Source organism: Tachypleus tridentatus, chromosome 13 (genome assembly GCF_004210375.1).
Source record: "Tachypleus tridentatus isolate NWPU-2018 chromosome 13, ASM421037v1, whole genome shotgun sequence".
NCBI classification, from domain to species: Eukaryota; Metazoa; Arthropoda; class Merostomata; order Xiphosura; family Limulidae; genus Tachypleus; species Tachypleus tridentatus.
In genome coordinates, this window is record NC_134837.1 from 25862448 (window position 1) to 25890422 (window position 27975).

The 27975-nt window shown below is 30.8% G+C and overlaps 1 protein-coding gene across 2 annotated transcripts in view; it reads right to left on the reverse strand.

The window, feature by feature from the left end:
* The window catches only part of LOC143237104 (uncharacterized), a 64131-nt gene extending 37773 nt beyond the window's left edge, over positions 1 to 26358 (reverse strand). For both annotated transcript variants that reach the window (XM_076475974.1, XM_076475973.1), the window contains exons 1-5: positions 25735 to 26358; positions 20482 to 20578; positions 16361 to 16502; positions 10262 to 10373; positions 6005 to 6187 (exon numbers count right to left, since the gene is read on the reverse strand). In XM_076475974.1, coding sequence (XP_076332089.1) covers positions 6005 to 6187; positions 10262 to 10373; positions 16361 to 16502; positions 20482 to 20578; positions 25735 to 25783 — 583 coding nt within the window. In that variant the 5' untranslated portion in view covers positions 25784 to 26358. The remainder of the gene's footprint in view (positions 1 to 6004; positions 6188 to 10261; positions 10374 to 16360; positions 16503 to 20481; positions 20579 to 25734) is intronic.
* Between the last annotated feature and the right edge of the window lie 1617 nt (positions 26359 to 27975).

Sequence of the window (27975 nt, forward strand, 5' to 3'; positions counted from 1 at the left end):
CAAGCGAATTGGAAGTTGCAAGAGAAGGCCGAAGCAAAATAAATGTTATTGACCGAAAAAAACTGAATAAATATAAATAAACTGCACAGTATTGAAAGATTAAGTAACACAAAGTCACATGATTATAAGATATATATAAATAACCAAGACAAATCTTGACTCTTTCAGGCCAGAAACAACTCTGTTCTCCTCAAAGGTCACAATGAGCATCACAAAAGTATCAAAATCGTATAAAGCACATTCTGACCAGTCAGAGAAGAGGCACCAAAGTCTAGACATATCTCCACTCCATGTGACAGCCACAAGGTATCCTCCAAACACAACGTCAAGCACAACACAATGCAACTGTACCACAACAAACTAAGAATAGCCACTCCTCAGCCTGCAATCCATCATGTGACCTCAATTGGAATTAGAGAATTCCAGAATCAGAAATTATGGAAATCATAGTTTTTGTAAGAAAGAAATACACACTGCAGAAAAATATGTAGTATCTGCATAGTACATGGCATTACAAGCACGTTTTATCATTTTAAGATTCAGTGTCATTTCCAACCATAAAGTCTGAAAAATAGATCTCAAACCCAAACTTTATACAAATAATCCAAAATTGTTCTTATTCTTACCATTACATTTAATTTCAGTTTCTGTTCTTAGTGTGATGTTATGATAGTGTGAAGAAATAAACCAAGTAATAAAACATTAACTTATGGGACATAAGCTACAACATAGGAGATATTCTCAAATGTAATAAACTTAACTGATTTATCTGTGGATATAACACCATAAACAAACTGGAAACTAATTATGAGTAGTTAATTTCAATAAAATAATACAATTTATTTTTCTCACAATCAAAAATAAAACTTATCAGAAAAACTAACAGAAAAGTAAAAACATTAAAAAAATGCTAATCACATAAGAAAGTCTGTCATAAATTTAAAGATATCAAAGAATTATATTCTTACTAAAAATAATTGCAATAATAAAACAATCTCTAGCCTTGAAACATTATGACACTAATGAAAGTAATAACAAAAAAGATGTTTTAATAAATGATTGTTGTTTACATTTATATGGCTACACACTGTGCTCAACAGTATAAGTATTAATGAACTAGCCTGTTAAAAATTATGTGTTAAGTACATTCTCACCTCACATTCTATATATAAATGAAACAAATTTTGTGAAATCAAACCTGACCAACAAAAAGGCAGAGAAGTGCAGTCAAGGCAGACAAATGTTTATAAATTCCTCAGTGAACCAATCAAAATCAAGATCAGTTATGAAATGAATTCTGGCATAGTCATAGAATAATTAGTAGTAAAAGTCAGTTAGGTTAACAACTTCTAATGCATACAAAAGCCATGCATTTTGGAAACACTAAGTTCCAACAATGGCTTTTATACCATGTCACGTAACTACAACAGCATAATCTAATATTGTTGTTAGTCTACAGTTACAACAGAAAGTGTTCCTACCCCTGTGTCCCGAGTAGTTTTTTGCTCATAACTTAAAAAGTATCATGAGTAGGCTAATAGAAGTATGGTATATTATAAATATTATACTAACACACATCTACATAAATTTTTATATAAATTAAAAGATAAATAAACTGTTCATAAACAAATAACCAAAAATAGGAGGAGCAGAAAGTGTTTGTACAGTTCAGAACGTGTGAAAAAACTGATATTCCAGTAAAAATTGTTTAGTCTGGCGAATAAACTACATTATACCATTCCATAATTATTGGAATTTAGCCAGCAAAAATGTACTTCTGGCAATTTAGCACCGTCTCAGTCATTGTCTGCTTGGTCATCATGGCAAACAGGAAACAACTGTCCAGTGATTTAAAATCCCAAATTATTGTAAAATACAAGTCTCATGTGTCTCTTTCCGGAATTGCTACACAAGTTAATGTGCCAAAATCTACTGTTGAAAGCATAATTGCAAAATTTAAGCTTCCAGGATCAATTTCTAACCTCCCTCATTCTGGATTCCCCACCAAAATTCCAGAGAGAACCAAGAGGAAGGTTCTCAGAGAAGTTAGTAGGAACCCTCGTTTAACACATAATGACATACAGAAACTGGTAAGGGAAACTGGGGTTGAAGTAAGCACCTCTAAAGTTACGTGCTTCTGGGTTCAAAGCATGCCATCCTCGTAGAACTCCATATTTAAAGCCTGTTCATTTAGAAGCACAACTGAGGTATGCAACAAAGCATGTAGATAAACCCTTTACCTATTGGAAGAGTATTCTTTGGTCAGACTAGACTAAAAATCAAGCTTTTCGTCCACAATGATGTTCGCTATATTTTTCATAAGAAGGGGGAACAAAATCTTTTAAAGAACACCATCCCTACAGTTAAACATGGAGGTGGCTTGATCATGCTAAGGGATTCCTTCATCTCTTCTGGTGCAGGCAGCCTTCACCGCATCAACGGAATCATGAATAAAGAAGAGTACGTTGATATATTAGACACTTATATCAAGAATGATGCTTGGAACTTGCGACTTGGGTGTTATTGGATCTTCCAGCATGACAATGACCCTAAGTACACATCGAAATATGTGCAATACTGGTTGCAGAGGAACCATATAAGCGTTCTGGAGTGGCTATCGCAGTCACCCGATCTCAACCCAATTGAAAACGTTTGGCATGAGTTGAAGACCAGGGTTCATCAGCATCATCCTAAAAACTTGCAAGAGTTTGAGGTCTTTTGTAAAGAAGAATGGAAAAAAATACCAAATGATCATGGAGGTCTATGAGAAGAGATTGCGCCAAGTAATTCACCTGAAAGGCTACACAACTGACCATTAAAGTAGATGCATGAACACTTTCTGCCCCTCCTATGTTTGGTTATTTGTTGTTCAATTTACATAACATTTTATGTAGATGTGTGTTAGTATAATATTTATAATATATTATACTTTCATTATCCTAATCATGATATTTTTAAGTTATGAGGAAAAAAGTACTCACAAAGCAGGGGTACAAACACTTTCTCTCATAACTGTAAATATAAAATGAAATGCATGGACAACAAAACTGGAAAAATATTTGATTTTTTAATTTATTTTTCTTTTATTTTATGCTTTTATCACTTGTTGCTAAATGTTGCTATTTTGCAAAAAACATACCTATTATCATTGATAAAGGTAATAATATTTTTATTTTAAGTATATCATGATTAGAATTAGAAATAATTGATAGCTAATTATTTAATCATTTTTTGAACACAACAAAAATAAAAATAATGCTGAATAAAGGTTTAAGTCAATTGTGTGAAGTCACCTATCATATGTTTAGTTGTTGTTACTATTTAGGGAGTATCTAATTTGATAAAAAATTCATTTTAATTAGTAAACATCATAAAAACCTCATTTTCACTGACAAGGAAACCCAATTAAACCAGTATATATTGGAAAGTATAAACTGTAATTTCAAACAAAGAGGCAAATATCAAGAAAATATCTTTAAGCCTTAAGCAATCTCTGGTCATGTGACTACTTCATATTGTATGTATGTATATATATATATATATATATATATATAAACACCTATATCTAGATAAACTAACTTGTACCTGATGGTACAAAAATCTCTCCAAACTTAGCATATATTTCAGTAAGTTATATATCTGATAGTTTTCTTTGTTACCCATTCAACCCATCTCAGAACCTTTACAAGTATACCTAATCTCAATTTACCTGACATTTGTTCATTGAATAATGTATCTATTTGAAATCTACAGAAATTATACCGCACACAATTATTTTTACACTTCTTTATGAAACAAAAGTGTACAGAAACTATAATTAAAAACTTAAATCTATTTATTCTACTATGGCAGTCTACTTCTTGTTCTGTTCAACCATATTTAAACTTTTTCTATAGTTGTGTTTCATTAGTAAATAATTGAACCACTCAATATAGTAGAAAGTTTCAACTAAGACCAGTACACAAAAACTAGGGGAAACTCTTCAAAATCAAGACATTTAATATATTATCAAGGGGTGATACATTCTTAACAAAATAAAGTTACTCTCAGGAAAAAGAAAAAAAATTCCAATATAAGTGTTTACAGCTTTGCAAAAATAAAAACAAGAATTGTTTTCCCTTATGGATTATGCTAAATAAATATCAGAAAAGAACAAAATACTGATTCTAAAATATTTTAGTTAGAATTAACATAAAAATTGACTTAGAACTAAATTTTGCATCTGAAAATATTTTAAGTGGTGAAAAAAAAAGAAACCAGATGAAACCTTCATGCTCCAAGCACAATAATTTGGAATTAAATTACTTTTTTCAATAACAAAATTTGTACATGAAGATGTGTCATAAAAGCAAAGCAAAGCAACTGCATTGTTTTACATTTAGAAACAATAAAATGCATATTCTTATTAATCACCTTTTGTAACAACACTGTTCATTTCTTCTGTACATTCTGTTATTTTGTTTAGAACAATGTTGAGACTTCAAGTGTTATATTTATAACTACACAGTTACTCAAACACTTCAAAAACAATCGAGGGTAATTAATAATCATTACCGACTTAATTTATTAGGCAAACAAGTTTTCAGTCAAAGTAACAACCTATTATATTTTATTATTCATGTATCCTCAAATTTAAAATCAAGCATAAATATTAAAATAATATTTTATTTTATAAAGAAAAATTTAATGGACAAAGGGAGGTGTAGATTCCATCAAGATCTGTGCCAACTTGCATATATTTAAATAATAATTACTTATTTTTGAAAAAAATGGAGGAAAAAGTATGCTTCCCTCCTCAATTTTCCCATAGCTCCAAGCCACTTTATATAACATTAAATAATACAATTATTAAATTCCAGGCTTCCCAAAATGGATGGAGGAAACCCAGATTTTCTGGATCTCTCCTCTACTCATACAAAATTAAAGAATGGAGTTTGATAATTATAAATTAGAAACAAAATTCAATCGAAAAAAAAAAACTATATTCAAATTTTATTTAACACTCATGCAGTCAGAAAGTTACCCGTGGGTGTAGCCAGTCAACCAGCTGCCTTTCCTCTGCCTGGTAGTTCAAAACTAGTGAGAGTGGTATAGAGCCTTAGCCTTGCAATAACAAATAGAGGGTGAACAAGTTTAGAGGAAAACAGAATTGAACCTGAGATCTTCAAATCATGTGGCACCCACAATTCTCCCTAAATTACATAATTTTTTATTTAACAACACATACTAATGGCAATACTTCATTTAGCTGAATCAGAAACTGCAATTTTGATTAACTGGTTAGTTTTCAATACACCAATCAATGTAATCACAGGAAATTAATTACATTGTCCCAGTTCTAATGTTCACAAAAAAAAAAGAAAAAAAGATAGATAATTTAAGCCTTTCCACAATCTGCATGTGTCCCTCTGTAGTATTAGCCTTTGGTTTATTTAAATATGGGATCACTTATAAAAAGCCCAAATACTATTTGCTTTTCCAATTAATACAACACATTTGTGAATGTATCAAATGCAATAAGTATTTTCTTATATTTTAAATTATTTATCAAAGTTTATATCCTATTACTAATAACATGAAAAGAACACTATCATTCATATTCAACTATTACCAACATGAAAAGAACCAGATGAAAACAAAGTTCATGTCATGCTGCCAGTAACATGACTAGGACCAGATGAGAACAAATAGCTATGGCTGGTTCAGGTTATCAGATGTCAATTAATTTAGTGCTAAATTTTAAAGTTGTGATGTTTTTATCACACAATGAGAGTTAAACATATAGGAAAATACACTAAAATAATGGTAATTTAATTAGTTATGCTTGTAGTAATGCTATATTCAATGTTTATAAACAAATTCATTATAGCACTCAAATGGTATTTTTATTTTCAATTCAAAAAAAAATTTGAAGACAACATTAATGAAGTCTACTTACAAAATGTTATGAACCTGTCACTGTGCTATCTATCCAGATTCATTAAGCATAATTAGTTGAACTTACCTTGGTTTAATGATGAAAATTTGTTTCCTCCACAGCCACCAGGGTTTGGACATCTTGCTGGTTTTGGTAAAATAAAATACTGCTCTACATCAGCTTCAACAGTAAACACATGCCTACATTTACTGCAAGTATATTGTCGCTGATATTCAAGAAGTTTAACAGATGTTGATCTAATGACAGTACCTAATAAGTATGATTAATTATTTTAATAATACATGTCAAAATTATACAAGTATTAAACAATTTAATTTTCAATAATGTACTGAACATGCAACTGTTTTACTAACACTTGACTTTGACAAAAATAATAACCTTTCATTGAGTTACTTATTTTTCTATACTAAATGTTAAAAAAGAATTTTAACTATCTTCAAGTCATATGTAGCATAAAAAATATGTTTTTGTAGTTAGCACAAACGTACAGAATGGGCTGTCTGCTGTGCCCACATTAAAAAAAAAAACAGGTTTTTTTAACAACCTTACAATTAAAAAAAATTTCAAAAAGAAAGTAAATGTAGGGATGACTAATATCAATCCTTCAAAAACAATGCATACAAGACAGTGGGGATAGCACTACATAATACCACAGGACACACAGTGCAGTAAAATGTTAACAGACAAAAATAGGATAATAAACTCGATTGTGATTGAACAGATATAGAACTGTTACATGTTTAAAACATATCCTTAGTTCATTTTAAGTGTTCTGTCCAAGAATAAATAGTATATTTTCCCCAGCATACTTTCCACATTCATTTTCAAAGGCAAAATATGTATATTTATTTATATATCCCTATTCAAACCACACACAGTACCTAATAATGTCTGTTATATTTTAATAGAAAACTTTTAAATACACAAAAATTTTTATTACTTATATATAAAACTTTAAAAACTTTATTCCTTTTCCAACAGATGTGGATGTATTGATATATGTAAAGTATGCACAAAAATAAGTTTACAATGGATGTTAGTTGTCCACATCTCTCCTGCCATGGGGACATCAGAAGAACTTTGCAAATATTTATGGTGATATTTACATGACTGGTCATGGAAGCAGAAGTTAAATTTTGTTTAACACTGAGCATTAATCAGCCTAGCCACTGATCTGATGTGGTCAACCAGTTAATTTCCTACCGAATATAACACAGTATAAACTCTGCTAATTCTCGAAGCATCAACCTCAAACTAGTTATTTGACTTTACAGACCTTCAAAGGTTAGTGATCCCTCTTAAAATTCAATATTTTCATTTCTTAAATAACAATGAAGTTCATTAAAATATAAAATTGTTCAACAAGATAACTAGACCAGTGGCTGAAATGAAGTTTTGCTTGTTCTTTATTTTAACACTTAAAATATATTACAGCTTTATTATCCATTTTAGTTTCATCCTACTTTTAATGTCAATTCTTAAAAATAAATCTGATGCTATAAAAAAAAAGTATAATGTGATATACGGTAATAAATAAACAAACAAACAACCTGAACAATAACAATTTAACCATCAAAAGAAAAAATCACTTGAGAGAAAAAAAGCTGTACTTACAATAAACATTTTCATTTTTTTTTCCATAATTATTTACAAATTTGGAATTTATTTACTTTTCAAATTCCATCTGGTTAGGATAGAATGACCCAAGTTTTTTTTAAATCAACCGCTGTAATAAATGGGTATTATTACACTGCACTTATATGTGACCATAGGAAATAACCTTTGGATGCAATATCATCTACTTACCACATGATAACAAGTTTGTACTAAATAACAATGAACTTTGTATATGGAAGAATTATACAATCTGTACTCTGATATATGAAATTGATAATTAAACTAATTTGTACATTTTAGGGGCACGATCTTTTGTATCTTATGAATCAGACATACAAGATATCTGACATTTATCTGTGACAAATACATGTATATTGTGTACAAGTTTTCTTCTGAAAATTTTAACTTGAAGTTACTAATGAATATCTTATAGAAGAGATTTTCCACTATTAAGACACTGATATGTATAATAGGCTATGAGCAAAAAGTTTCAAAAATAAGTAGTTTAAACATGGAAACAAGTTAATTTAGATTCCTTGTTATTTAAGTAAATATGACTTACATTAAAACTTTTAGTAGCTTTATCAAACTCTTCTTTAAGTGTTTACAGTTTGTTTGTTTTTACAAAAGATAAAATCATCCTAATATAAAGAAATGTCATCAGTCTATGGTTACTATTTGCATCCTTTCGAGCTTTTTAATTTTTCTGGTACTTGGCCCAATTGAAATGTCATTAATTAACAATTTCACTAAATCATGAACTAATGCACTACACTGTAAATTCCATAATTTGTATATTATTATTACATAAAAATGTTTTATTATCCAGTGAATTAATAATACTTTGAGCTTCATAGACAGTAACAAGTGGAAAATAGTGTTTGATTGCAAGTATTCATTTTAACATTTATTATTTTGTACTGATCTTAGATATTTACTTTATAGTTACAAAAACATTTCTGCATGCAAGACACTGAAATTACTTGCTGGCTGTAATATTAACATTTTTAAACATGCTATTAATAATTGCATAATTTATAAATATTATTTAACACTACTTAGCAACTCTAGATTTAAATATTAATTCTATAAATAGCAACATAAACTGGTCCTTTCTACAGTTTTGAGCCACAGCAAATGACCTGGTCATCCAAACTATATGCAACACTGTCACTATTGTTTGGTGTCTGCTTCACACATTTTATCACCACCTTCCTCATCAGTTGAACCAAACTGCATTGTATGAAAGTGATAAAACTGAAACACATTGTTCGTTTAATTATTTTTTCATTTAAATTCAATTTTTGTGGGTTATAGGTCCATCGAGCTTCTTTAACTTTCATTGGAAATGATTCAGACGGTTCCTCACAATAATGTGTGACAGCAAGGGGCACATGAACAAATCTGTTTTATTTTTGTTTTTCAACAAATATAATTCCATGCATCTTAAAACAACAGTTATATTTAATTAAATATATCTTTATGCTTTTCTCATAAATTCTATCACTAAGTTCCTGTTAACATTATAATTTACCATATTCACTCTTATTACTTCAATGCATTTTTCAAACTTTTCTCTTTTGTATTAAAATTTAATCACCTTTGGTTATCAACATGTATTTTTCTTATGTTTGTCATTTATAATTGAACACATTTATAAACTAACATTTTCTCTTCTTTCAATAATTATTTAATTAAACAATTCTTTAGAATTGCTAATCACATTTAACGTATCCTTTTGTCTTAAAATTGAACTATTTTTTCCACATTCAAAAATAAAAACCTGAAATTTCTACTACAATACTGTATACAAAAGTTGAAATTTCATCCAGTTTTGTGTTTATAATTATGGTATTGCATGCCTTTGTTGAAGCATTACATATAATTTCCTTCCTTTCACATCCCGTTACACATGTAACATTCAAATCCTTTCAAACTGCTCAGTCTTCGAATCCAACATTCATGTATTTGTACATTGCTTTTATTTTTCCATTTTATTCTCCTTTGTAAATTAATATTAAAAATCACATACATAAGAACACATAGATCTATATATATAATGAGAATATTTATGACATGATATTAATATCAGACCTGCATACAGTTTCTGCTGGTTTAGCACTTATAAGATTAAAATCCTGTATTCAATTCCCAATAGTGGAAAGAGTGCAGATTGTTTATTGTGTAGTTTTGCAGTAGAGCAAATAAACAAACTTATTAAATGCACAAAAAGAGTCACGATCAGCTATAGAAATGTGATACAAAACAAGAGTCATACATAAAGAAAACTCTGAAAAGATAACAAAACTTGGCAAGATAAACAAGAAGTTACTGGGGAATACTTGGCAAGTGGAAATAGCAGCAACATGACTATAAATGGATTATTTGAGAAGATTCTCCAACTTTTTCTTGTTTAACTCACCTATTTTTATATTTCATATTTACATGATTTTCCCTTTCATGTAATTAAAAGTACTTACATTTGAATACATAACAGCCTCATTGTTTGTGAAACCACACGTTCTGACTTCACCTCTAATTTCTTTCATAAGACCTTACAGAGTTTAAGCATAAGCTATTTTCCAGTTCATTTAAGTTTACATTTATCCTCTACTAATAAAATAAAATTTTACAAGTACTGATGAATATAAATATTGTTAGTTATTTTTACATTTAAATAATTTCATTTTAAGAAACACTGCTGACCTGTAATACACATGAATTTACCAACATCTGCTGCCTTTGGAATCATCGCTCGTTGGATTTCCGCACAAAGAGGGAGGGCTGTCAGTCTAGCATGTAGATGTTGTTTCAAACACTATGAATATTAACTCCAAGAATTAAAAAGTTACCCTACACTCTCGATCACACCGGATTTATTAAAAAGCAATAATTTCATTTCTTAAATCAGTTTTCCATACCAATTTTAAAATTACTAGAATTCAAGTACTTTCCAAATCTAATTTATGAAAATTCTTAGATATACTAATAAAAATAACACAAAAGCTTCATTGAATAGAAATACTTACATTTCCATGTATGTATCTGTTCTCTTTTGTGTATCTCATTTTACAAATGTGTAACTTGGAATACATAATAGTCAACATGAAATGAAAGCAACTTGTAACAGATATAGTACATTTCAGTCAGAGATTTTTAGGACTATAACAGTGCATTTCCACATCATCCAAGATTGCTTGCGAGTGTGACATTTACGTACATTGTTTATCTGAAAGAGTATCAGCAAAACGCAAAACCATTTTTTTACAGAGAAGGCAATGAAATCAATGTGTTAATAAAACAGGCTTCTAAATAATGGTAAGTTTAACCAACTCCCCTTTCCTTCATCCTACAAAACATAAGGCACAATTTTGTTCTTATGTAGTTGCAGTTGTCTCCTTGTGATATTAATTTGGATGTGGCAAATGGGTTGAAACTGGCATGTTAGCAAGTTCATCACTTGATTCAGGAATACTCTGTTTACCCCAACACCATGTAGTCAGCACTTGGCTCAGTTCAAATTGAGCTTGACTTCCAAGTTAAGCATCATCTTTTGCATATTCTAAGTGTTAACAGCTGGTCATCACACACACACACACACATATATACACTCTATATTCATACTAGTTTACTGGACAAGAAGTAAGATAACCAATGTTCAAGAACTATGGAATCACATAGAAAGTCTTGATTAAAACATCTCATCTAGTCAATTCAATGTATGATACATCAGGGTACAACATACAATTTAAGGTAGTGTGTAAAATTAACTAAACCATGATCCAGCCTTTTATAGGGAAAAACAAAACAAAACCCCAAGATATGATGCATCTTATATACCCCATCTCCAAATATTACAAGACAAATTATTTATTGGCCTAGATAACCATTTTTGTATGTGATATTTATATACATAATTAAACAGGCTCAAACTAGTCCATAAATAATGTAAAATATCTATGTGCTAACACAAACACATATCTGTCTCAACATCAATTATTAACCAAGACATAGAGTTGAGTAAGTTATATTAAAACAATTCTGAATATGCAAATCAGGAAGTTACCTGACATTCACAAATGATATGAAGTTTCCAAGGAAATGCATATCTTAGAACTGCATTTTGTAGATAGTGTAAAATCACCAAAAATAATTATTTTTAGGTATTATGTTACAATCCTTTCTAATGCAAAATATTCATATACTCAGATCATAAAAATATGTTCAAACTGGAAATTTACAATTTCCAAGAGGGGAATGTCCCTTGTAATTAAAGGCATTGGAAAACATTGGAACACAGTTTTACCAATAGTAAAAGGAACACTTATGAAGAGGCCAGCAACAAGCTGTACCCAGACAATGTAGACATTGTGACAGTTTGTACCAAGTAAGAATTTATAAACACAAAAAACAGTAGTAAAAACAATTCACATGGTTCAGACAACAGTATGAAATATAATCAAGATAGCTCTCTATCTGGAGAAAACAACACAAGTCACATATACACATGTTGCTTCCACAAAATATTTGTTAAACCATTCCAAACCTCAAACAAATGGAAAATTAAATGTGTATTCATGCTCTTTCTTACAAATACATACTGGTTTAGTCACCAGATGCAATGCCTATGGATATCTATGTAACTGGACTATTACAACAGGCAGTTGAAACTATATTCCTCAATCACTACATATTTATTGAAAGATGGTAGCAATATACTGTTTGGACACAACAACATTAAGACACAAAACATGTATGAAAAAACAACTGGTCAAAACGTTGTTTGCTCCTCTACATAAAAATTTTCTCAACCCAGACCAGCCATTTTTACATATATATTTTTTTAGCCATCATTGGCTGCGACTGATCACGTTGCATCACTAGGCCTTAATATCTGTGCTGCAGGGAACTTTGTGCGCTTAGCAGTCGACTTGTGACTGTAGTAATCGTGTGTCATTTGTGATTTTTTTTCCTAATCTTTCAATCCCTTCATACTAACTACATCAAGCAAAAACAGAAAGTGGTCGAACGAATACATACAATATGGATTCTCGTGTATAACGGAACATGATGGGAGTCAGCGTCCTCAATGCATGATTTGCAATGTCAAGTTGAGCAATCCTAGTCTAGCACTGGCAAAACTAAGAGAACACTCCCTAAAGCTGCATGGAGATGGGAAATACAAGAACACAATGCTTGCTGAATTCAAGGTAAAGAGAGCCAGGTTCAATGAAAAGGCTACTTTCCCTATTCTCAGTTTTGTACCCTATCGACAAACCGATCCTCACAGCATTGTACGAAGTTGCATACTTGATCGCAAAGCAGGGTAAACCACACACCATTGGTGAAGCACTCGTAAAACCAGCTGCGTTGAAGATGGCAAATACCATGCTGGGAAAAGCTGCTGAAAATAAGTTATCCGAAATGACTCTTTCAAATGACACCATCAGCAGCAGAATAGATGACATGAGCAATGACATGTTAGCTCAAGTAGTTGCAGATCCGATTTCAAGCCCAGCAAAATTCAACCTCAACTCGACGAGACCACCAACCATTGAGCTTCAGCAGAGCCAGGTTCAACAGCAACTTTTCAGAACAACAATGCTCTCAACGTTTTGGTGTCACCAAATCGTAGCATACCCTCTTATTGCTAAGAAAGCCCAAACGTATCTTTGTGAGCAATCCTTTTCGAGGATGATAGAAGTGATAATGAAGAAAAGGAACAGACTTTGTTGCAAAAATGATATGAGAGTGACACTTGCCAAGGTGAAGCTGTGCATTTCTGAACTTGTTTCTGAAAGGCAACAGCAAAAGTCACATTGATTTGCAGTAAATATTCATTGAGTTATGTTTTTGTTTTTCTGTGAAATTCATGTTTTGTTGGTTTTGTTCTTTGAACACAGTGATATTGTGTGCAACTGATGCACAGTTCATTTTGTGCACTAATAAAATATCTACTTATGTTTTGAATTTGAAAAAATCATTTTATTTTTCCAATTACGAAGTGTTCAGTGGATGCAAGTACAAAACTTAACCTCCAACAAGGTTAAGAACCACGAACCTAGAACGATTTAAAAAAAAATGTTCTAAGAAGATGGGAAAAACAGTCTGAAACATACAATTGGTGAGAACCAGAACAGACACATTATATCAATTTCATCAGTGAGACTTAAATGCCAAAGAAAAAAGGATTGTTAAAAACTTAGATAAAAATACATTAGCATGAAACACATGAAAACAATAAGCTTCAAAGTGTCACAAGTCTTCCAAATATCAACTTCAAAATTTTCACCAAAGTACAACTTCCTGAGGTAGACTCAATGACAGGAAGGTAACACAGTTGATCTAAAATAATATGAAATTCCAAAGTTATTAAAAATAATTAAGACAATTTGTAAAGAAAATAAATGATCACTCTAAGATATTTTCAAGGAACAAAATTTCATCTGTTAAAAAAGGATAATTATGTATGATTAATCTCACTAATATGATCCAGGCACCACTTGTTGGAATAGGAATCATTAACATAAGTAATAAAATGAAGAATAATGACAGAGATAAAATTTCTATACCTCTTCCACAATCTGTTAAATAGAAACAGATATACAATTCATAAAGTTCTCCCACAGTGAAGAATAAAAGAAAGATCCAAGAAAGAAACAGAGCAAGTAACCAAAGGTTCAAGTGAGGATCAGTTAAGAAAACATTATGAACATCCTAAGATTCTGACTTGAGAGCACAGCAGTTAAATATAGATAAAACCTGAATGATAACAAACATTGAGACTATTAAAACTGGCAAAATAAATTGCAAATGATCTTGAAAATATTTTTAAAACTGACTGCAGGAAAAGGCAATCATGTAACGAAAAAAAGTAGATGCATGTCAAGATAATGAGGTTGGAAACCTACTTGATCAATGAATGATATTACCCTGACTGATGAAAGGTACAAGCTTATTCTTATCCAGTATGTTAGTCCCCTAGAAACAAACCTGATAGGAAGGAATTCAACTTTCAGCAAAAGTAATCAATGGAATATTCATAACCATGACTTAGACTGCATAAGCTCCTATATGAATGTTTAAGCTTGTATGTGGTTATATATAAACTGGAAAAGTCAAACAAGAAACAACTTGGCTAACTGAGAGAAGCAATACAAGACATTTACACTTACATTTGTCAATCGTACATTGATAAAGAAGGTCTACTGCTCTGATTAAAGTAAATACAATAGTAATGCACAGTACAACTTTTCCTTTCTACCTTTATAAAAACAGAGGATTCATAAAAGTATGCAACCTCTATTATTACAGAAATAAACTGTACAGTATTACACAGCTACCCACTCACTCCAATTTAGATGCCTGTTCACAGTTGCTGCTAGCCTATGACTGGACTCACCAACACTTAGCTAGTTGTCTGGGCAGACTGTCATCAGATAGACAGAAAAAACAGTTAGAGAGAAGTCAAAAATCTTCAGTTGAGAATGACTGAACTGTGTGAAGAACTTCTTCAGACAAAACATGGATTAAAAAATGGATAATCAGCACACATGGTGTGGCAAAAAAATGTAAACAATATTTGAAATAATATATCCAATGGCCTTTGAATATTTTATACTAATGACAAATTTATCATTTAGTTGCAATCATTCATTGATTATGACTCCTGTATGTAGATCATCTAAGCATTTTCATAATTATTTCCAGTACCACACGTATCAGATCTCCATCATGACAATTATCCAAAGGACAAAATGAATGAGCCTGCAGAAAGTCTATTTGACTTATAAACAGCCTGAAAGTTTTCATGTGTTAGGCACAGATGTAGGAAGATAGGAAACATCTGTAGAATAAACAGCAAACATGGAAATGAAAAGATAAAATCCTTCAGAAATTTGAACTGAAGAATTTGTGACAGAAACATTTACCAACAGTGCAAGAATGAAAAACAGTTTTAAAAAAGGCAAACAGTTAACTTTTAAAAATTCTGCATTTAATGTAAAATTTGAACATTAGTGTAGTAGTAATGACAAAAACATAGAAATCTAGGACTGTAGAAACTAAAATGTACAATACAATGCATCTGTGGACATGTGAAAAAGGGTTATTTTAAATAGTATCACAAAGACATCTCTTAAATGAGATGGTCATGATTAACAGTTAACAATAATTTTACTTCTTTACTGTTTGAGTTGGGGTTAGTTATACATTGTGTGTATAAACTTCTTTAATTTTCTTGTAGCTAAAAACTGAATCTCTTATTGAATAAAATATTTTAAAAAACTAAATGTATAGTAACAAAATTTAACTTATCAATATACAGTGGTGACATCTAAAACATGTTACTTCAAAAGAACATTTCTTTAACTGTGAAATATGATTTTTTTTAAATCGAAATACAGTATTTTTTGTTGTGATTTGTTAAACAAAAGTTTTTCAGACAAATTAATTCAACTGTTGCACTTGTTTATACTGTATATGTTCAGAAAACTTATAAATGAGAAATGTTTAATGAATTAAACTTCAATCTTGATTTCACTTTTACTCAAGTGAAAAACTTTATTATGTTGTAAATATTTCAAATGAATTTTCACAGCATTAAAATAGGCGTAAATGCACGTTGCTTCTATGTCTATACTTAAACAAGTGGTACATGTACTTCACCTGAACTTCCAACACCAAAAACACTTCGAAATTTAATATTTAAAAAAAACAAAATCTTGTTTTTCCAAAGTGAAATTGTTTATGTTTATTGTTTATTTTGAGTTAATCAAACATGTGGGCATATGAACTAGAACTTACCATTTTCTCTTTTGATTCATGGTTTTGATATATATCATGGCTTGTGCTAACCAAGGCTTTATCAAAAAGTTTCAATACTTGTTGTGGTCTTGCAAGAAGTTTTTCTCCTATATCCACACTTTTCTCAAATAAGCTCATTGCACTACATAAAAAATGTATAAAAGAATAGTGACCAATAACAAGCCAGTCAGCAATCAGAACTAAAAGTTTTGTTTGTGTCCACACATTCTTAGTTACAATCTGTTTTATAATTAACTTTAAGGTGCAAAAAATTAAGGCACCATTTTAATCAGTGATAATATGTTTACTGTGCTATAATCATACCAGATCACTTTTTAGTTATAATCTATGTAGGCAGCTTGCCTTAATAAGAAGTTAATACAAGTTACACCCAGCATGATTAACTTTCTCAATGTTTACTGTTTATAGAATAAACAACAAAAAATAAACTTCCCATAATCAGTAGAAAACTGTTGCACCTTGTGTGTGTGTGTGTGTGTGTGTGTGTGTGTGTGTGTGTGTGTGTGTGTATATAGTTATAATTATATATTTCAAACTTTTAAATAGCACAGTTACCACTTTTGTTTCAAATCAATACTCCATATTTTTCACTAACATATTTCCTTTAAATAATGTTAATATGTAGAAACGTATTTGTGCATTAACTGTGACATATTTTGACTTATTATACATCAAGTCAAAATGAAAGTAAAATAATACAAGAAACTAGCCCCTCGCAGAAATGTGTAGGCATTATACACCTTAAACTGAAGTTCGAAAGGGATTAGACAACTAACACACCAGGATGATTGAAGAGCATCAACAGGTAACAGGTAAAATTTCAAAGTGTTTTTGCTAGAGAGAAGACATTGATAGACCATGACTGAAGTTTAATGATTATTGAGGTTTGTAATCCATATTGATTAATACAAAAATTATTTGAAATCAGCTAATATTATCCAACTAATCCCTAATTATTATCAGAAATTAATTATTCTATGATCAAAATTGGAAAGAGAGCCAATTTATTTAAACCAAAATATGTTTTAAATTATTTTAATTTTCTTTTTCCTACTATACTCTTAAGGTAAATGTTTATTTAAATAATGATGACAAATTTATATGTGTAAGACTTAAAAGATTTAGAATTTTCTAAAAGTCTTTAATTAATAGTTTGTTTGTTTTGAATTTTGTGCAAAGCTACTCGAGGATAATCTGCACTAGCCATCCCTAATTTAGCAGTGTAAGACTAGAGGGAAGGCAGCTAGTCATCACCACCCACCCACAAACTCTTGGGTTACTCTTTTACCAATGAATAGTGGGATTGACTGTCACATTATAACACCCCCATGGCTAAAAGGGCAAGCATGTTTGTCTGAAAGGTATTCAAACAAACGACCATCAGATTACGAGTTGAGTGCCTTAACCACCTGGGCATGCCAGGCCTCTTTACTTAATAGATTATTTTTATTTCATTAACATTTATAATATTTTGTAACCAAAGTTTGGATTAACTGATGGAGCCAATCACAACAATGTAATTTATCAAAAAGTGACTGATACACATTTTAATCAGTTTTGTTTGTTTTTTTTATCTAACCACAAATATACTAAGGTGGAGAAGTCATACATGCCTCATTCAACAAAAGCTAATCATATCACACTACTTCTAAAATATTCTTTGTTTTCATCTTACCTCTGCAATACTGAAAACCAAAATATCATAATGATCAATGGTTCACCAAATATGGGATTCAGACTATGACAAACAAAGAAGATTATTGGCAAATTTAAAAAACACAGACAGAAATATGGTAAATACCAAAGGACTGGGTTCATGGGAGAACTAAATGAAGCTTACCAATCTCATAAAAGAATGATCAAAATAAAGAAACTCAGAAGTAATTTTTCTCAGCAGTATTATTTGTAATCCTAGACACCCCTTAAATAAGGTGGTATTGTAAATATCCATAAAGCCATGCTAAATCTTAGAATCAGAGTGCAGAACACTGTTCTGTACATGTAGTGATAGATTATTGGGAGGAAAACACCAGTAATAATTAATTACTGGATATGTTGCAGGGGTTAAGGTCCAACTATTCATATGAAAGGCTGTCCACTTCAGTTAGCATCCAAGAGCTGAGAAAATCAGACATATTCAAGGATGGACTGAATGACTTTCAGACAGCAAATAAGGCTTTAAAAATGCAAGTTGTTCATCATTCTGGTCAGAGCTATGAAACATCATGTAAAGAACAAGTGTCTCAGATAATGTAAGACAATAACACAGGTGTGTGATGGTTTTACTGTCTTGAAATTTTTAGTTCCTGCAGTGACCAGTGGTATTGTCTTGTGTTATGATGTGGAAGTTGTCAAGCAGTGCACATGTCATTTGTGTATTGAATGTGTAAAACATAAGGGAAAGGGAATGTGTTGATTATCAGTGGAGGTAGAAATGTGTTGATGCGAGGTTGGACGTGTAAAATTGGAAGTTTGGAATTGTGAGTGTGTTAGTTACAATTATCAATATGATTTAAGGTAAACAATTTCTGAAAAGCTAAATATGGATGTTTATTGTTAATTTGTAGATTATCTTCAATATCATAAAGAAGAGAATTAGGGTAGCCAAGTTTTTCAAAACCATGGAACATGTTAATAGATTTGCTATTATAACCTTAACCACGACTACAGAACCAACACAATTTGGCGAGTTGTGTTGTCACCAAGTAAATGAATTACAACCATAGTTTTTAAACATGATTTTTATCTAAAAGTAATTTTCCTTTGTCACCTTCCCATTCGTTCTACTTATTTATTCTCTGAATTCTTATGTGACCTTTAAAATATCATGCCTATTTATAAGAGAACATAGAACAACCTTCATAATGAAACAAACTACTTTCATTCTGATCTCCTTCTCTTCAGGCTAAAATATCAAAAACCAGGTTCCAACAACAGAAACCAAAAAATAAAAGAAATGGTAGAGGAGGTAGAAAGGACCATGAAAGCAAAAGAAGAAGAAATGAGAGATCAAGATATCTGAGGGAAACAAAGAAGGGGAGACCAAGGTAAAGAGTAGTATATTTATGAATATGAGCAAAGTTATCTTTAGAAAAAAAAGAAGCAGATAATGAATTAGAGCCCCACAAATGGGAAGGTGGCTCCAAAAACTGGGAGTCGAGGAATGGAAATGGTTAAAGAGGAAATTAAAGGAGAAAGGCAGGGATTACAAGGCATAAAAACAACCAGAAAGAAAATGATCCCAAAAAGATATAACAAATAAAATATGAAATGAAGAAATAATTGTTCAGACCTGATAAATAAGGTAAAGAAAGTTCATGAAAGTCTGAGTGTCATTTCTCACAATGCAAGTGTGGAGATGAAAATTGGTGTTCAAATGTGTCCTAATTAGTTTCAGGAGCACAACTGTAGAAAAGAAAGAAAAACAAGGTTCAGAGTGCATAATGGACCTCACCACAAGAAAGAAGAAAGGCTGACACACCTTCCATCATGAAAGAACTGCCACTAATTTGTTTTGTGTAAGAAGAATCTTCACTCACATCAGCTTTAAAAATATGCACATCAAAATGTGCAATTAAAATTCGTGTTGGGCTTAATAAAGTCAATTAAGTAAAATCTGAAACTTTTTTTTTTATTAAGTCACAAATCTAAACAAATTCAAAACGAGTCATTTCAGAATTACAAATACTTACTGCACAAGAATAAAAGAAAAAATAAGTGATAGAAGGGCATTTGACTACAGATATATTTCAATCCACAGAAAACAACCAATTAAAATATTAAATTAAATGAAGCCTTTAACATCCATACACTTAACAAAGGTTAGCCCTAGTATTTTTGATCACCTGAATCAAATCATCTAATCCTTCTATTAAAAACTAAATTAATTAGTATAGTAAGAGATCCAAAACTAAATGCAGTGCCCAAAATAAGATATAAAATGTAGCAATATTTTTACTCTTAAATTAGAAGAGTAATTACTTTTTAAGAACATTAATCTTTCGACTGTTACCTTTTCACATTTGATGAAATACACATACAGAAGTCAAAAGCTAAAGAGCAATACTCCTTTCAAAACAGACTTATCAATATTTACTCACTGTAGTGAAACAGAGTAGTGGCATGTACTGTCTTCTGCAAGCAAAACAGCTTCAAGTTCTTGGAAATGGTTCTCTCTTATATAAACCTTGACAGTTCCTAATTGCATGAAACAAACTCTATAAAAATATTATCAATAAATAAATATGCCTATTAATCAGACAATATTTAAAGGACAAATACATTTCATGTGGACAAGCTACAGGTATGTGAAACTATAAATGAAACCATACTAAACCTTTTTTTGGCAACATCTTTAAATCAATTCATTTTGTTGGAAAAATACAACCTCACTTTTCAAAATTTTACACTTGTATCCTCTCATCCTATTAACTTTAAAATACAGCACAAAGAAATTGGAGGCTTTTATCATATTAGTACCCAAAATAATATAATTTCAAGTAGTACATGTCTTACTCTATCTCTAACTATACATAACAATGTAACCTAATTCTTAAGTTTTTCTTAACATTTTTAAATTAAACAAAATCAATTAAAACTGTATTTGTTCAGCTAAACATGTATGATTACACTTCAAAAACAACAAGAGACCTCTTGGATCCACACTGGTTGTCCTATTCACTTCATCAACTATGTGCCAGTATCCCATTCTGACTTTTCAATTGTCCATCAAGCTGCCTCTAGAACTCTCTCTCTCTACTGTTGTGTTTACCATGTCTGAAGGCAAGTAATTCCAATTGTTGAACACCTTAATTACATAATATGCAAACAAATCCTACCTTGCTAATTTTTAAATCTATGTCCCTTAGTCCTGCCATTCTTACATTTAAACATGAAAATAAAAGAGTCGATACATAAACCCATTGTATTCCTTTTATAATTTTGAACAATTAAATCAGGTCTTTATATGAAACCCCCTTACACCCTGGAATCATTATAACAGCCTTCCTTTAAATTATTTCAACCTTCTTGTCCTTAAAGTAAGGAGCCTAAGACTGAACACAATACTCCACAATAATCAGGGATCTGTACAAAGAAACTGTATCTTACTTTGACTTGTATTCAATATTTCTGTAGATACAAATCAAAATCACGTTTGTTTTCCCACTGGTAATAATGCGGTCAGAAAGACTTATGGAGGCTATTTTTCTGATTCTACAAATTGGTAATTATAATTTAGATTAAGGTAGCTCATAGCTTAACTGAAACACTTTCTGTTATCTACATGCACAGTTTGCTAAATAACACTTTCCTGTGTAAATCAACAGCAATCTAACCACAGCCAACTACACTCGAAAGTTTAATACCTGGGATTAAAAGATTATTAGATAACAGGTTAAAAAGTGTGAAAGTAAATAGGATATGATAGATGAGTTTAAGGTAATTAATAGTGTTGATGCATAATCATTTTTTTTATCATACTTAATGCTAAAACAATGAGACAAATATTGAGAAAATAAAAGTAATCTTCAGTTAATTTCTTTCTTCTAACAGGGTGGTTTATCTTAGGTACGAGTTGCTTTCAGATGTGGTGAATGTAATATATTTTAACAAGAGTTTTATGCTCAACAATATTATATTAATATACATTGTACTTCTAACAGTAGGAATAAAAATAAGTAAGCCTCTTCTTGAAATTGGCACAGAAGGAAGTCCAAGAGACCTGCTTAGAATCTAACATAAAAGATAAATAATCAGCTTTTACAGTATATCTGCCACTTCAGAAACTTGATACACTGTAGTAAATAACAGGACATCTTGAATTTTAAGGTAATGTAAAAAATCTTTGTAATAATTTTCTTTCATATAAACCTTTGACACATTTTTACTAAGTTGTTAAAAACACACTGAAATAAATTTAGAATTCTTTAAATATCACTCCTTTTTCAAGCAACTTGTATGCAACTTACAGGATGCATACAAACACCATTCATAATTAAAACTATTTTAGTATTTACATGACTATAAATAGTAATTAGATGATGAAATTAAAACACTTTTTGTTATTTCTATCTGTATTGTGAATACTGAATCACATGTAATGGATCTGAAGCAATTGATAAGTTGGACAAATATTTGGAAACAGTCTTTAATTGTAATAAATATGGTAAGTAGTAAATCCTAGTTATAATTTGAATATTACATTTAATGTAAATGAAAACCAACTCAACAGCATGACTTAGGAAAACAATCTTGGTATAGTGATTGATAAACCACTCAAAACAATGCTGTACCTTTAGTGGGAAAGCAATTAGAATTTTCAAATGTATTTATAAACATTAATTATAAATCAAAAGAAGATTCTCATTAAATCACTAGTTAGGCCTTACTTGGAATATTCATTACTGTTTTGGTCTCCTTATCTAAAAAAAATAGGGTTATATTATATGGAAAGGTTAAGATCTTTGAATTTATTTTACAAGATTATCCAGTGTATTGACAAGATTAAACCTTATTTCTGTGCTAAATTCTGAAGCTAAGATGGTGAGAGGAAATAAGTTTGAGATTTGGAAAAAAAAAAAAATCAGGCTAGGCTCCATTTAAGGCAACTATGAGGGTAGATCAGCAGACTTATGAAAAGATGTGCAAGCAGCAGCAGTGAAGACCAGCACCATACAATTAACAAGAGGAAAATCAATAATCTGGAAATGTAACATTTTAAATATTATATGCATATATACAGGAATAACAAGCCCATATCCAACAACTGGCTTATGCAGCAAATTTCTTAAAACTTTTTACATTTATTGTAACTTATTCAAAATATTTCATCATAGTGCAATCCAATATTCATGTATTCCAATAAGTTTTTCCCTATTCTAGTTGTTTGTTTTGGATTCTAAACAGTTGAAGATGCAACAGTATGAATACAATGGAAGATTAATACACTATCATTTCATTGGCTCTACCGTTTCTTATTCCATTTTCAACTACCAACCTACTAAAAACTATACAACTTTTCCTATACCTACACTTGACCTCTAAAATACTCCTTCAATGATGAGACTTCTACTACCTTTCAAGGCAAACTATTCAATAAGCAGACTATCCAATTAGAAAAGTAACAGTCTTAAATGGAATATTTCAAGAGTTTACCATATATTTTGAACTTATGGATTCCAAGTGTTTAACAATCTCAAAACCTTAATACTGTTCCTCAAAGTCCTCCTCTCCATGTAAAACTTCTCAAAACCTAAATCTATCCAAGGTAGTTCCTCTTGAACCCTTTCAAACAAAAGTTTCTCAAGGTAACTCAAATGAATACAATATTGCCAATGCAGTCTAACACTTTGTATGATAAACCAATGATCCTTTCACCTCACTCTCCCTACATCTTTGTATACAATCTAAAATTGTGTTTACAATACTATTATCTAATGTAGATTATCTAGAAAGCTTTAAAAACATTTTGTAGTAGCTTTTCAGACTTCTTTCAACATCAACTTTAATTAGATTCTCCAGTTAAGATACAAGATTAATGTTGTGACAACCAAAACGCACAACTTTTATCAAGATTAAAAGACATTTGCCAAGTGTTACTCTGCCCACAAAACTAAATTAGAATTTTTTCTGTAAAACTACAGCATCTTCCATACAACATATCCATTAATTACTATGCATGAAACACAAAAATCTATATGTCTGTTTGTCCATTAATTATCCCTAAGTCACTGAGCCAAACTACACCAAACTTTGTGGGATGATAATTTAGAAAGAAAAGAAAAACATTGGTAGAGATTCAAAACCCCCTTTATTGTTGTTGCTGAGCTGTTGTTGTTAACATATGTTCACATTAACTACATTCATAAATGGTACCATGTCCTTACAGCAGAAAAAACCTTCTGTACAACATATACACAGCTTGGGGGAAGAGCATAAATCTTGTACATCTCCAAGAGTGCACTAGCACTCTCTATAGAGAAATGCAATGACAGAAAATGGCTGTCACTATTGAAATAATACATAAAACAGGTTAAGCTGCTACTCTAAAAGTCACCATAAGGTTCAAAAATAATGTTTGATACTTTTCACTGTGATATAAAACCAGCTCATCTCTGGTTAACATGTGTTCAAGATTACTGATGAGAAGTGGAATTCTCCAAAACTAATATAACTCTAAAACATGTTGATCTTATACTTTGAGATTAAACATTTCTGTGTTATGCTGAGTTTATTTATTACACCATACAGATGAAGTGAAGAGCCATTTCTTGAGTTATACCCACTTTCTACTTTGACTATTGACTTCACAACTTCAGATCATGAGACACTTCTGCAGCCAATGACCATCAATTAATATATCACATGAAACCACATGGAAGAACATTAAAAGCTGAGTGTTGAAATGAAAGTGGGCAATGGAAAGCACCTCCACTGCCATTACTTTGGCCACTACTATTTCCTACAGTCACCCTAACCATTCACAGTGTATACCATATTTAAATTACATATATACTTTGGTGAGGTAATAATGAATATTGTAATAATGTTATGAATAAACTGTGCGAGATTTAGAAATTCAAAGTTCATAACCCACACAAAAAGAAAGATACCTCAGTTTGTTTTATATAATTTTCAATGATAACCAAAAAATTGGTTCTTCAATTAACTATCATTAATGAAAATGAGAAAGAACAAAGAGCCTGGCACAGAATCCACCTGCAATATTAATTCACTTTTACTTTACCCCAGTTCACAACCTTACATACCAAAACTAGTTATTTCATACTGCAACCCAGTACAACCTTCCTCAAAGTCTCTTATGTGTAACATCACTAAAAGCATTCTGAAAGCTCATCTAAACCAAATCACTTAATTATAATCAATATTCAATGTTTAATAAACAGCTAACAAAGTTCACAAGATCATAACCCTTTCTAAATCTATACTCACTAGCTCTGATATATGAAACTTGTCCAAATGCCTATACTATTGTGCAATCTCTTTAGTTATAGAATTTGGAAATTATTTTGATTTTGACTAACCCTTTAAAAAAATCACTCTGACATTAAATGATCTAAAACCATTTGATACATGAACTAAAGTGTTCTTTTCTTTTAATGACATTAATAAAATAAAATTTTCTCGTTTTTGGCTTGAAAAAACTAATCATTGCAACTTTAAACACAAATGTTTATTTACACAAACAATAAAGTATACCCTAACAAGCTTAATCTATTTACTAATATTCTTATAATGTTTTTGTTACATAATTGGCATTGTAATTCTTTCAGTAAGGTACCATATAACATCAAGATAGTTTTGACTGAATTTCTAGAAAACAAAAGTATTACCAAGTATTATGTCATCTGCTGAAGAATTTCCATGGTCCAGCTTAGCCATTAAGACTGATGATGTTACTTCAGCTATTACTACTTTAACTTGAAAGTTAAACTATCAGTATTTGTATTTCTTCAACTCATGTAGCTCACATTTGCACGTACTGAAGGTTTCAACTTTTACTATTATTAATTAGTTGCATAGCTTGAAATGGAAGCACTAGTAGCGCCGGGTTTAGCTTAACTAGAGATTCAATGAAAAACATTAACAAAAATTTATCACGTTTGCATTGTATTAATCATTTATGATAATACCAAACTAAGTACCTCATTACAACTATTACTGTTTTTATTACTACTACTAGCAGGCTTAATTTAAATTGCAATTTAGTGTTTAACGTCAATGAAATTGAATTTTGATTCTACGTTGCAAAACACGTGCTCCTGTCTCGTTACCTAAACAAAAGTTCCTGCTCAAAATTTTAGCGTAAAGATGAACGCATTTAATTTATAGACTAACTGCGAAATATCACCAGTCATTATCAATAAACCACTCACATTTATACAGATAACATTAGATATCTAAATTTCCCGCTACTATCATATAATAAGACTATAAATAATACTGCAACGCTACCTGCAAACACGGTGAATAAAAATATATATACAAGTGCCATCAGAAACTTCTAAAAATAAATCTAATATTTCGACGTATCCTTATTTCAGTATTATTGAAATAAAGAGAAAAATTGGACAACTGTAATTTTGCAGAAGGTTTATGTAATGACTGACGAAAGAATTATTCTTAAAAAAGCAAATAATGAATATTATGTAAAGGAATAAATATTAGAAGTTTCGAGCAATTATTTTACTTATCTTTCTATGTTTCAGACTAGGAATGATGAATGAAGGTTTAGTTTGTTCCAGAAAATTTGAAATAACATACCAAAAAGGTATCTATGCATATTCGTCCTAATTTTTATTTGACAAACTAGAGGGTAGCAAGTCAACGGAACCCATCTGACCAAATAATGGATTTGACCATTATTCTTATAGGGTATCTATAGCTTCAAAATGTGGAGTGCTTGCTCTTAGCAACGGACCGATTCACAAACACATCACACTAAATAATAATATGCATTCAGCCATTGAAAGAAGAAATATTTTAGCTTTGAAGCTTAACAAAGAATAAAGTGGCATTATTTAAAAAAATATGAATTACACAGTATCATGGGCTATTACTTGCAGCTTATTTTATTGTAAAATCAAGTGCAGTAGCCCCTAATCTTAACCACATATCACAAAAAAAGAAGGCAGTCAGCAGCACCTGCCTACCACCATACATACCTCTGATCATCTCTTTGAAATGAATAATGTGATTAAAATTTATATAACGCACCTACTACTGAAAGTGCAAAATATATTCATGAACATAGCACTTGAAGTTACCGCATGTCTTCTGTTCTTCCAGTTATTAATAATTTTTTCCAAAATTTCTGTATGGTTTTGATATGCTATATGACAAATTTTTGTCTAAAAGATGAAAATCAAGTCAACGAAGAAGATACTAGTGACAATATAGACCTACTATTGAAAAGTTCGCCGTAGTGAAGAACAATGTTTTTCCTTAGGCCTAACTGGAAAACAAGTTTGCGAATTGTTTTGAAGAGCAGGTACTAAACATGTCTTACGTCATACAATCATCTTAAGAATTTTTACCCTTTGATAAGGGTGTGTATAAAGTAATTGTGATTTTAAATAATAAAACCAAGAAACTAAGAAAAATAATAAGATTACTGACGTTGAAAAAAACACACACTTAAATCAGTCCAATGGTCTCTTTAAAACACTAAAATTCATGTTTCATTACCCGTAGTAAGCAGAACCCAGACAAACCATTCTGTAGTTTTGTGCTTAATAACAAAAAATACATACAGATTATTTTGGTATTGACAGTGATAGGCGTATGCTAGAACTGAACACTCAGGAGGTTAAGTCCACAGTGATTAATAATACTAGTATTTGTTCTATTGATTTAGTTAAAAGCAAATGCCCACATGATAAAGCTAACTCTTCCAGGATTTTAAATGAATATTCGAGGTATTTTGATCTAAGTCAGAGCCCATGTCAATCATTAGGTACATTTCCATATGACTGAAATGAATTAAACAAAGGAAGAAGTTCAATGCTTGTTTCTAATTCTATTAGAAAATGTGTAAAGCTGTAGTAAAGTCACAACGCTTCTATAAATAAATG